The sequence below is a fragment of the Capsicum annuum genome, chromosome 3 (assembly GCF_002878395.1).
Source record: "Capsicum annuum cultivar UCD-10X-F1 chromosome 3, UCD10Xv1.1, whole genome shotgun sequence".
Taxonomy (NCBI): domain Eukaryota; kingdom Viridiplantae; phylum Streptophyta; class Magnoliopsida; order Solanales; family Solanaceae; genus Capsicum; species Capsicum annuum.
The window spans coordinates 2,110,637-2,123,364 of record NC_061113.1 but is presented as its reverse complement, the minus strand read 5'-3'; the positions used below and the strand labels follow the sequence as shown (position 1 = coordinate 2,123,364).

At 30.4% G+C, this 12,728-nt stretch overlaps 1 protein-coding gene across 2 annotated transcripts in view; it reads right to left on the bottom strand.

Moving 5' to 3' along the window:
- Positions 1-1,233: 1,233 nt before the first annotated feature.
- LOC107864362 (glycine-rich protein DC9.1) overlaps positions 1,234-12,728 on the bottom strand; it is a 15,933-nt gene continuing 4,438 nt past the window's right edge. The window contains exons 1-4 of one of the 2 annotated variants that reach the window (XM_047408880.1): positions 3,012-3,223; positions 2,287-2,466; positions 1,865-2,041; positions 1,234-1,620 (exon numbers count right to left, since the gene is read on the bottom strand). In XM_047408880.1, the coding sequence (XP_047264836.1) occupies positions 1,457-1,620; positions 1,865-2,041; positions 2,287-2,466; positions 3,012-3,111 (621 nt within the window). In that variant the 5' untranslated portion in view covers positions 3,112-3,223 and the 3' untranslated portion in view covers positions 1,234-1,456. Of the gene's footprint in view, positions 1,621-1,864; positions 2,042-2,286; positions 2,467-3,011; positions 3,224-12,728 lie in introns of those variants that run through there. The other variant, XM_047408881.1, reaches the window with a different exon arrangement.

Here is a 12,728-nt window from a genome sequence, read left to right as displayed (position 1 = left end):
GACAAAAAAACTGGAACTTGAATCATTTTTTCCCTTTTATCTTTGAAATTTGAGTTTATAAAGAATGATTTTGTGTTCAAATTTTCTGGTGAATATTTGAAATCGTGATTCTTATGAATTAAAACTAAATTTACGAAGAAACCAAGGGGATATATTATAACACAATAGAATCTGATAGTGGAAGATTTTTGACATAATTGATGTTGAAAATATTTTGTAGTTCCTTGTTTTTGTGTTTATTAATAATTTAGAAATAAAATTACTTTAATTCAGATATTGGAAAACAAACGGTTTTAATTATTGAGCATTTAGATATAGAGACAATATCTTAAGTTCTTAACTATTAAAATTTGTATTCAAATTCAGACCTCTTAATGCTAATAAAAAAAAAATGTAGCCTAAGTCCCTTTTATGCTCTGAAGGACGACACCTCGTCTATGACCATCTTTCTATACTTCAAAGAAGTATAAATGATCACCTTGTCTAAGTCCCTTCTATACTTCAAACCGTATACTAACTGCTTTCTATGACATAGTATGAGATTAGTAAAGATATGACTCCTGCACCTAACTCAATTCCAAAAGCTAGATTATCGGGGAGGGAATTATCCAAGTCTACATAAGCAAACTGTTAGATCTTCAATTAAAGTGGGACTTTCACCCATTCTAATACCCCCTTCACGCTCAAGGCTCAATTCGACCGTGGACCGGGAGCACAAACGAGGATGGATTTGACTCTGATATCATATATGATATGACAGTTGGCCTAACTCAACCCCAAAGCTAGCTCGGAGGTGGGATTGTTCAAATCCACATAAGCAAACCTCAATCCATTCTCCAACCAATGTGAGACTTTCACCCACTCTACCAAGATTGATATAATGCAAGTTATGATTTATTACAAATTTGTTCACGAAATTCATACATATAAGAACTTATTCTAGAAATGTCCTACAACAACAATAATGACAGTACTCAGTAAATTTCATAAGCAGGATTTAGGGAGTGTAGAGTGTATGTTGATCTTACCACTACTTCTTGGCTCGGAGGTAGACAAGTTGTTTTTGAAGGATCCCGGCTCAAGTATACTAGATCGGATTTAAAAAAAAACAGTAAAAAAATATATCAATTAATAAGTAAAGCAATGCAAAACCTATAAAAAAGGAACACTAATAACTTGTTAAAGATGATAGAATACTTACTTTGTTAAAGATGATAGAATACTTCTTTAAAATAACAAGAAAATGAAACGGTATGCATACATTTTTTTTTTTAACACAATATCAAATATATCATACAACAGAACATTTCATGACCATGACCAACCATCCATAGGAACTATTCAATGGTTTTATTCATACAAGCAAAAGTTCTAAATAAAGTAGCAAGATTATTATGTTCTTGCTACTTCCATTACAAAGGATTACATTAATAATACATAATTAAGCACTAATTAATTAGTTCTGTGGCTCAGATTCAGTGGCTATTCCCAAGGCCATGTATTCTTCATAGGTGCAGCATTTGTGATATTTGCATTTATGGTAACATCCTCCTTTATGATAGCCCCCCTTTTTATAGCCACCTCCGCCATAGTAATGGTCAACGTCTACTTCTTTCTCCGCTGCATCGATTAATTGAGAATATTAAAACTAATGAATATGCATTGACTGATCTTTGAATTGAAATTTCTCTTACTATACATATATTTATATAAATTTTTAGTTTTAATCTGATATGTTTAAGTTCACAAGATTCAAAGGATATTTTAATATGTTCTACACACATTTATATAAATTGGTTCTTTATTTTTTTTTTTTTTTGAATGAATTCAATTACATAAAGAGAAAATGAAAGATGGTACTTACAGTTGGGAGTCTCAGTCAACTTGGGAGTGTCAGATTCAGTGGCTATTCCCAAGGCCATGTATTCTTCATAGGTGCAGCATTTGTGATATTTGCATTTATGGTAACATCCTTTATGATAGCCACCCTTTTTATAGCCACCTCCGCCATAGTAATGGTCAACATCTACTTCTTTTTCCGCTGCATCGATGAATTGAGAATATTAAAACTAGTGAATATGCATTGACTGATCTTTGAATTGAAATTTCTTTTACTATACATATATTTATATAAATTTTTTTGTTTTAATCTGATATGTTTAAGTTCGCAAGATTCAAAGGATATTTTAATATGTTCTACACACATTTATATAAATTGGTTCTTTTTTTTTTTTTTTTCTTTGGAATGAATTCAATTACATAAAGAGAATGAAAGATGGTACTTACAGTTGGGAGTCTCAGTCAAGTTGGGAGTCTCAGATTCAGTGGCTATTCCCAAGGCCATGTATTCTTCATAGGTGCAGCATTTGTGATATTTGCATTTATGGTAACATCCTCCTTTATGATAGCCACCCTTTTTATAGCCACCGCCGCCATAGTAATGGTCAACGTCTACTTCTTTCTCCGCTGCATCGATAAATTGAGAATATTAAAACTAATGAATATACACTGTCTAATCTTTGAATTGAAATTTCTCTTACTATACATATATCTATATAAATTTTTAGTTTCAATATAATATATTTAAGTTCGCATGATTCAAAGGATATTTTAATATGTTCTACACACCTTTAGTTTAGTTTATAAGGATTGAAAAGTTTATGCTATATTCTTCAAATTCATGCATAGCGAGTGAGACATAAAATGAAGCATAAGGAAGGTATATCAAGTGTCATGATCAAGCTAGTGTTAGTAAAACATTAGCTTATCGTCTAACATTCATAAAACCTTACAAATTTTAATTCATGGTCTAATTTTATATGCTGGACATATCTTTAATATGTTACTTTTTTTTTTATTTAAAGTTAATTACCCAGAGATTCGAGGGAAAGAGCAATAAAAACGCATAAAGTAATGCGTAAAGATATGCTAATATGCCTACATAGTAACATCAATAGTTTTTTTTTTTTTTCTTCGAATGAATTCAATTACATAATGAAAGATATACTTACTGTTGGGAGTCTCACTCAACTCCCTAGCTACTACTTCGGAGCTTATCATTAAGAAAATAGCCAAAAATAGGCCTAGCAATAGAAATGTTTTGGAACCCATTCTTTTTTTATTCCAAAGCTTAGTACTTATAATAACTCAAAATTGAGGGATGAAGAAACTGATACATTCTTGGGCTCTATTTATAGGAAGATTTATGTGCATAAATAATTGAAGAGAGATGTAAAACTAGGAGGGGGAGGGACATGTATTGGGATGCAATTATTGTTGTGGACCAAAGAAACTTAACAACTTGGTCTACAAGTGAGTTAAAAGAGATTGTTGAATTAACTTACTCAAATTTTTTTTTAAAGTGACAACTCTAACAAGTTTTGTTGTTACTATAGTAAAGTTGTAAGTATATTCTTAATCTTAATCAAATATTTTAAACTTGAGTTTTGCATATGAAGATCATTTGTTGACAGTGTTTTATCATCTGAAACTTTTTGGTGTGTATTCCAAATTTAATTTAGATCTAATACAAATATAGTGATATATGAATACTAGACATCGAATGAAACATAAAATAAAGTAAAAAAACAAGTCATCTACAAAGTGTAGGCGTTGCAAGAAAAGTTTTCACAATGTTCCAACTAAGAAAATAAAACAAAAAAGAAAATGAAGAACCTAACGGATATTGTGAGTGATTTTGTTGAATATTTTGTCAATTTGAATTATGACAAACGCTTTATTAGTCACGCAAATATTATGACTTAATAAGGGTGTGTTTTGCATGAAGAAAAATGTTTTTTCATGAAATACATTTTCATAGAAAATATTTTCTCGAAATATAAGTGATTTTTTTAGTTAATTTTTGATAAGTAAGTAAAACTGTAAAAGAATATTATAATATTAAGAACATTTAAATAAATCTCGCAATAAGAGGGTTGGAGAATGAGGGTGAACGGGTAAAATACTCAAGGGTTGTAGGTGTTGGAAAGCAAAATTGAAGTAGATAAATTTAATATTTAAGTTTTAAAATATGAATGTTTGAAAACTCTGTAAAAATGCTATAAGCTACTCTCTTCGTTTTAAATTACTTAACCTCTTTGTACTTGACCCACCCTTTAAGACGCAAAACGATTGAAGGTGTATTTTTACCCTTATATCCTAATATTTAAGCAATGATTATGGAGCAGAAGCCAAAAATCAATTTATTTGAAAAATTAGATTTATTAAACAAAAATGACTATGGAGTAGTACTAAAAGGGAGCAAGGATCGTTTACATTTAAATGACTTTGGAATTAAATAATTCTATTTTTAAAATTTTTAGAAAGTATAATGCTTAATAGGGATGAAAGTGAAAAAAGAAATCTAAAATAATCTCAATTTTATAAACATGATAAGTAATTTAAAATAAATAAATATAAAAAATAGGCCAAAAAATTTAAAAGAGAAAGAATATAATAATATTAATATAATAGAAAAAATGCATCTTAAGTTGTTAGTAATTCATCTGCAATGAAACACCGTTAAAGTAGATTTGGGTTGGTGGCCCAGAAATTAATGCACGTAGAAAATTTCAAAGTCTTACTTATCAACAGAGGCGGACGTAGAGTAGAAGCAAAAATCCATATCTGTTATTGTAAGATTTAAAATTATATAGAGAAATCGTTAAAAGTTATAAATATTAATAGGTAAGAACCATAACTAAACCAAAGGATAGCTTAGTGGCAAGAAAAGAGCCCTTAAAAATCCACAAATTCAAAATTTTGAATCCGCCTATGCTTATCAATTGACTTATCAAAGGCTCTTCCATCTTGCTCTGCTGCCACATCACTTAATCTTCTCCAAAAAAATATTTTTCATGAAAAATAATATAATTCCACCCAATGACAAATATTATTGGCATATATAAGGTGTGTTCGTTATGATACTTTTTAAAAAATAATTTTTTAAAATAAAACTAGAAAAAACAAATTTTACTAACAAAACTTATCTTCACCAACCCATCCCCATTCCCCATCAATCCATATTCCATACCCCCACCGTCATCTAGCACATGGATGGCACCACCTTCTTCTTAGGCGAAAGGTGGCTCAGTGCATACTATTTATCAAAAAATAATGTGTTCTACTAAAATTAAAGATTAGTTATTATGAATATTTATTTAATTTTACATAATTAAAAAAGATTTACACACACTTCATTAATATAATATCCCTTGACTTACCTATCGAACTCAATAAAATAAGTACCTACATATTTCTTTGAGATCTAATACATCCAATGTCATAATTCATTCAATATTAATATATAATTAGATATATATTTTCGTATTTATTTTTAAAAATTTGCCCAACTTGTAAGTTGTAGGACTACCTTATCCTAAAATATCTAGAAGTAGTGGTGCATACATACTCTTTGATATAGTCAATATTTAGAGAATTAAATGACGAATTCAATGACTCTTTTAGTGTACGATCAAGTTTAAATAAGAGGGGACAAATCTCTTCGATTTGATTAAAACTGGAGAAAAGTCTTCCAGAAAAGACCCAACAATACAACAATAAAAATTCTTATTTGTTTGGCCTAATGCATGGTAGAGTCAGAATTTCTAGTAAATGGATTTTAAAAATAATTAACCATGTTAATAGGACTTTAAAAATAAATAGATCAAATTTGATTTGAGTAAGTTAGACAAAGTTTCAACTTTACCTCAACATGAATAACAAAATATAGAAAGTTAAACTTTTTTATTTTGATCATGCGGTCAAACATACAATCTTTAAATTTTTTTTTAAAATAAATTACATATTTAGAAATTACATAAAAAGTATAATAAATTACCAGAATTGAATTTTACGTTTAAGTTGTTTATACATTAACATAATAAACTAATACTAATTTTCTCTTAATTTTAAGAAGAGAAGATCTAAAATATTTTAAATCAGTCAAAATAGATAAACAACAAACAAAAGTATAATTTTGTGAAAAAAAAAAAGTTAACCATCAAATTAATAACCTGAAAAGTGAGAGATAAGAGAAATCAAAAGAGGGACAGAATGTAAGAGAACAAGAAAGTAATTAAGTAACTAGAAATTTAATCCCAAAGCTAATATAGAAGATACAAAAAAATGATGTTATTCAGACTCGAATGCACGCTGAATCAGAAATTTTGCACCCTTCACCATTGAACTAAGCTTTAGCCTTCTTTTCGATGGTGGAAGGACCACGCTAGTCCTTTGAGTGTGTGGTGTGTAGTGGGTGCGTCTTAGTGTCTTCTTACTACGTGTCAATGGGATTCGGTGCTTAACATATATACAATAAATCAAAATTTTGATTGTATATACACAGTGTAATTTTTTGAAGAAGGGGGGTCGATGAACCCCTGGACTCCATGTAGATCCGACATTGCCTAATAGAGTTTATATATGTGTGTATGTATATATATACACACACACTCATATACACACATATATATATATTGATGGCATAAAATATTCGTATATTATTTATTCATCTTTAAAATGTTTATAATTACTTTTTAGTATTTATGTTTTAGAGGATGCACAGAAGACACATAAAATTTCATATTTTTAACACAAGTATCTTAATTCCTAAGTTGATGAGGAAAAAAAAAATGAGCAAGACATAAGTCAACAGAGATATATTTAGACTTAGAGGTCGTTTAATAGAGTGTATTAAAATGTTAATGCATACATTGGTTTAATGTCTATTAGTAGTACCTTGTTTGGTATACCTTTTTATCCTATGTATAACTAATGCAAACATTAGTTATACACTCTATTGTGTATTAAGGTGTATATTACTAATAACTCAAAATTCATGCATTAACATACTTAAAGACTCAATTATCCCTCAAAAATTTTTTTGCATCTTTTCCAACATATATATTGAGGGTATTATGTAAAAAAAAAATTTTTTTTTAGAAATTATGTAATTCATGTTTTTTTAATACATCGAAGCAAACACTATATAAGAAAAATATAAATATAACTAATATAAATATTATTAATACTAGCATTACTAATATATTATATTTTGTATTATTGTTATACATTTTACCAAACGATCTCATAGTGATGGAGAGAGAAATACTGTTTTGGATCTTATTGCTCCACGATATGAGAGAATTTTCTAAAAGCTGACATGAGCCACTAGTGCTTTTTTCTGCATAATACACATATATTCTCACATGCAAGTGTACAAGTAGGACCCATAAGAGTGCAAGAGGATTTAGCATTCTTCATACCAAACTTCTCAAGGAGCTCTTTGGTATATTTATTTTGGCAAAGAAAGGTCCCCTCAGATGACAGATGTATTTGCCAACTCAAAATGAATGTTGATTTTTCTATTAGAATTTCCTTGCATTAGAACAAAATTTTTTTGCATAAGACAATATTATTACTTCCAAAGATAACATCATAGATCTGAATAATTAAGTTTTCAGAGGAAGTTCTTATGATAAAAGGAGTTGTATTAATTTCTTTTTTAAAAAAAATAAAATTGCGATAAAGAAATTGATCTATTTATCATATCAAGCTCGAGAAGCTTGTTTTTAAATCACAGAGAATTTTTTGAAAGTTTAAAAACATGATTGGAAACCTATGATTTTCAAAACCTGAGGTTTTTACAAAAACTTAATAAACCCATTTAAAAACATCCATTTAAACAAGATTTGAATAGATTCTAACCTTGTAACTGTTGCAAAAGTTTTATCATAATTGTCTCCCTCTTGTTGTGAGTAGCCTTGAGCTATTAGACAAACTTTTTTCTCCCATAACTTTATCTGATTCATTCATCTCATTTGGTTATAATGATTAAGGCATTCTCTAGTCCACACATTATTTTTATCAATTTGCTCGAGCTCTTTTTTCATTGTTTTGACCCAATAATCATCTTTTGAAGTCGCATTCACTTTCATTAGATCAAGTTGAGATATGAAGGCAATATTTGCATGTCTTTAACTGGAATCTCTTATAAGCCATTATTTTGATCATCTTAATTAAGTGATCGATCATGTTCACTTTGGAATTGCTCCAAGTTCAATTTGATGCTTTAGAGGCAGCAGTTAAGCAGACAATAAACTTAGTAGTAGAGTCAACAACATTTCCCCCCTATTATTATGAACAAAGCATTTGTATGAAAGTGCACAATGTTGGGCCTTTGGTTGTTTCAAATTTTGTAAAGAGTTTTCTTAAATAAATCTGCTGAGGCATTTATTGCTTTGCCATTGGAGCTATCTGTAAAACATACTTCAAAATCATTTTCTTCTTCAAATAAGCTTTGTACCCTGTGAATTGAATTTCCACTTTCAAGCTTCCATTTCCTATTAGCTTTTGAGTGGAGTTCCTGCAAAATAATTATATTACTTATTTCTATGTACCCAAGTGTTCTTAGGTATCCCATGGTTAGTTAAATGTGTTGACTCAATTTTGAGTCTCCAAATTCATTTGCTAGAATTTCTAGATCGAAATCTGCAATTATAGTATTTGTAATTCGGTTTACCACGGTGATAATAAGAAGTAAGTATTGTTCAGTGACTGCATAATAGGTATTATAATTGTGAGTAGTTCTTTTAATCGATCGACTCGAGTTTATTGACCGTTGAGATCCTTCATAGCTATAGAATCTACTATTACAAGTTCCAGTGTCACATTTGTCAGTTGACTGCGTCAACTGAATTGATCTGACAATACTATGACTTGTAGATTTCGAAAGTCATTAATTTTAATTTTTAAATCATCAACTTCTTAATATAAATAATTTTTTTCGATTTCATAAACTTCAAGTTTAAGTTTTCAGTCTCTTCTCTCTCTTAATAAAGCCCTTTTTCTCATCATGGGCTTTATTTCGATCCGCGCTGGCAAGATCTAACAGATTTTACAGTTTAGAACATTCATTATAGGAATTGGTTCTTACCTAACTAGACTTTTCAATTTTCATGAAATAACAGTCTCCAATACTATTGTTATCATGGTCGACTTGTTCTTTATCATCTTAGCCTTTTGATTTTTTTTTTTTTCATGGACTCTACATGAATAGATTTCAATTTGTTTCATATTTCTTTAGTTGTTTACAGGTGGATATTTTCTCACATTCTTTTCCACTAAGAGCACAACGAAGCAAGTAGATTGCCCTAACATTTGTTTGCACAATATCCAAATGTTCTTTTGTGTAGTCAAATGTGACGGTCTTTTTTTCAAATTTCTTTTCATTATTTTTCAAAATCTGCCTTGGCCCATTTTGAATAACTAGTCATGCTTTATAATTTGTTGATTGAACGTAAGTGTTCATTTTTGTGTTTCACTGACTATAGTATAGACTGTTAAGGAAGGTTGATTGGCTTATTGAAAGTCCCTCTTGAAATATGACTTCAGTAATTTGATATTCTGCCATGAATCTGTATTCATTTTTTGTTAAGCAAAAACGGAGATGTGAGACGAGGCTTTGATATCAATTGAAAGTAGTAAGACGAGGAAAGGGGTGAATTACTCTTGTTTTGACCAAACAATCGACTTCATTCAACAATTAGTCGACTATTGATTGTAGTAATAAAGTGTTCAGGAAATAAGGAGCTGAAGATAAAATTAAACTAGATATTTGATACTAATTGAGACCTCTAATTGGGTTTTACTTCAATCTCCTTGGATTGCAAGGGATTCTACTAGTTCTTTATGAATAAAATCAAAGTACAAGATTGAGTCAAGTTTTTTGACTTTGACTCACCCTCTCTTCTTTTCTTTCATACTTCGATACAATGTCTCATCAAATATGTGTTTCTCTCCTCGATCTCTTTTTAAGTACACAGTAAACGTTTAAGAGAATACATTGCTTGAGTAAAGTAGAGCAAAGAACTAGAAAAAATTGAGACAAGTGTATATCTCTTTCTTAGTTTTTCATTGCTTAAATAGTACTGATTAGACTACTACTAATCATTGAAAAATATGAGGCAACCCAAGAATTTTTTTCCTTGAAAATAAGATAAAAAAATCTTATTTTCAAGAATAGAATGAATCATATTAATGATTCCAAACTATCCATAATATTATTTCATAGAACTAGTCACACGCTTAATGAAATATCATGTTGTGGTACTTCTTTTCATAGTGATGCGGATTTGTGATTACCCTTGAAAGAGGATACATGTTTCTTTTCCCTTTTTAAATTGATTCTTTGAAAAAAAAATTATTTGCAGCCAATTTTCCTTTTTAATTGTAGTGAAGAATATTTGATACTATTTTCAGAGATCGGGCTTTCTGATTTGTAGCCACTTTTTCTTTTTATTGTACCCAAGAATCTTTGACATCAATATACCTGCAGAGGAAGTCATATATTAAAACATCAGATTATCACAAATCTCCGATACCCAACATATTATTTCTATAATATGAATTTTCTTCTTGGGTACAAAATTTTAGAACAAAAATGTCTGAACAGATCGAGCAACAATGAAATTAGCTATCCTCATTGTTAATTTAAAGCTAAATTACTTGTAATTAATTAACAAACTTTTCAATGATTTATTGCTAATCCTTAGTCAAGTAAGATTAACAATAATGCATTAGCGAAGAATCTTGTTATTTTGCTATAAATTAATTTGTCCATCTTTATTTTCTAGTAATGATATTCTAATTTTAATGTTGTCCAATTTGTAATCATTCCCCCTAATTATCTTCTCTATCAATCGACGATATTGTTGCAACTGAACAATTGAAACCATTAAAACTCAATGAGACACCAATATATGCTTGGACGGATGATCACCTTGTCTATGTCCTATTTACACTTCAAAGAAATATAATTAATCACCTTGGGTGTGTTTGGTACGAAGGAAAACATTTTCCAGAAAATGTTTTCCAATTTTGTTGTGTTTCGTTGGCTTATATGTTTTGAAAAATATTTTTCAAACCAACTTATTGTTCTTAAATCTAAGGAAAATGACTTCCTTCAAAGAGTAAGGAAAACATTTTCCAAAACTCTCATTCAATCTCACTTTAAAGTTGAAATATTCGTACAATTCTCAAAATCATCTAACTCGCCCCCTTGCCTCTCCCCCAATACCCTATCACCCCGACACTACCCCTACCCCCACCCCCAAAATTTCATTATTTTAAAAAGTATTTCAAAATTTTTTCTTAATCCATCCCTTACCTCCACCCCACCCCTCTTCCAAAAAACAATATCTACATTTTACTAAAAAATTCAAACTTTTCTCTTATCCCCCTTCCCTCCCCCCACCAGCCTCTCTCCCATCCCTCCCTCCCCTAACCTAAAGAAAAAAATTAAATTTATTTTTAAAAAAATTTCAATTTTTTTCCTCCCCCTTCCCCCTTCCCCCTCACTCCCCTATCCTGACCCCTAGCTCCAGGGACGGACCCACGTGTAATTTTGGAGTGCTTCGACACCCACTAAATTCGACGTAGATTAGGTATAATTATATAAAAAATACAGAATAAATGGTATAATTTATTAAAAAGCACCCAGAGAACAAACATATGGTTAGGTGTAGTGACTTGAGGATGTGACTCCCGTGTCCAGCTTTCTGGGTTTGAATCCCTACAACAACATACTATTTTTATAAACTTTTTTGAGCACCCACAACCTTGAAATCCTGGGTCCCCCACTGCTTAGCTCCTACTAACCCCCCTCTCGCCCTCCGCTCCCCCTCCCCCTCCCCCTAAATTCAATTTTTTTTCTTATCCCGCCCCTACTACCTATTCTGACACCCCCACCCACTCACCAACCAATCCCCTTCCCAAAAAAAGATTTAATTTTTTTATTTTTTATTTAAAAAGGATTCTAAAATGTATTTTTACGCTTTATCTAAACACTAATATGTATTTTTTGAAAAATATTTTTTCATTCACCAACCAAATATTAGAAATTCTCCAACCAAACATGAAAAATAAGTAAGAAATTAACTTGTTTTCCAAGAAAATATTTTCTAGAAAAACATTTTCAATGGAAAACATTTTCCTTCGTACCAAACACACCCAAGTCTAAGTCCATTCTATACTTCAAAGCATATATACTAATTGCTTCCTATGACATAGTATGAGATTTGTAAAGACCTGACACCTGGATTTAATTTAATCCCAAAAGTTAGATAATGTGAGAGGATTGTCTAAATTCATATAAGCAAACCTTCAATCCATTTTTCATTTAACGTGGGACTTTTACTCACTCAAACATTCTTTTCATGCCTAGGGCCCAACTGACACGTAGATTGGGAGATCAAACTAGGATGAACTTCACTCTGATACCATATAAAAATATGACACCTGCACCTAACTCAACCACAAAGCTAGCTCATGGGAAGAGGATTGTCCAAATCCATATGTGTTGGGTTCGAAATCGAGAGGGCGTCATGCGGAAGCTATTAGTTGCAAACTATGAGACGATAAATAAGATGACAACGAAAAACAATACTAAAAACATAATTTTATTATATGATTTGGCCAATTGGCCTACATATAAAACCTAATATTAAAAAATATAAAACTGAGAAAATCTCCCCCTAAACGAAAATCTTAAAAGACTACATTGTGGATGCTATTATTGTGTTATGGTATGAGAAGGGATTTTCTATTTATAGATATCCAAAACCTTTCCTCCAAGAAAGAGGCTAGGCAAATATGGAAAAGAATTATATTGTTTCCTTTCGAGAAAAGTAAAAGTAATTATGGTAACTTTTATTTTCCTTCTAAGAAAA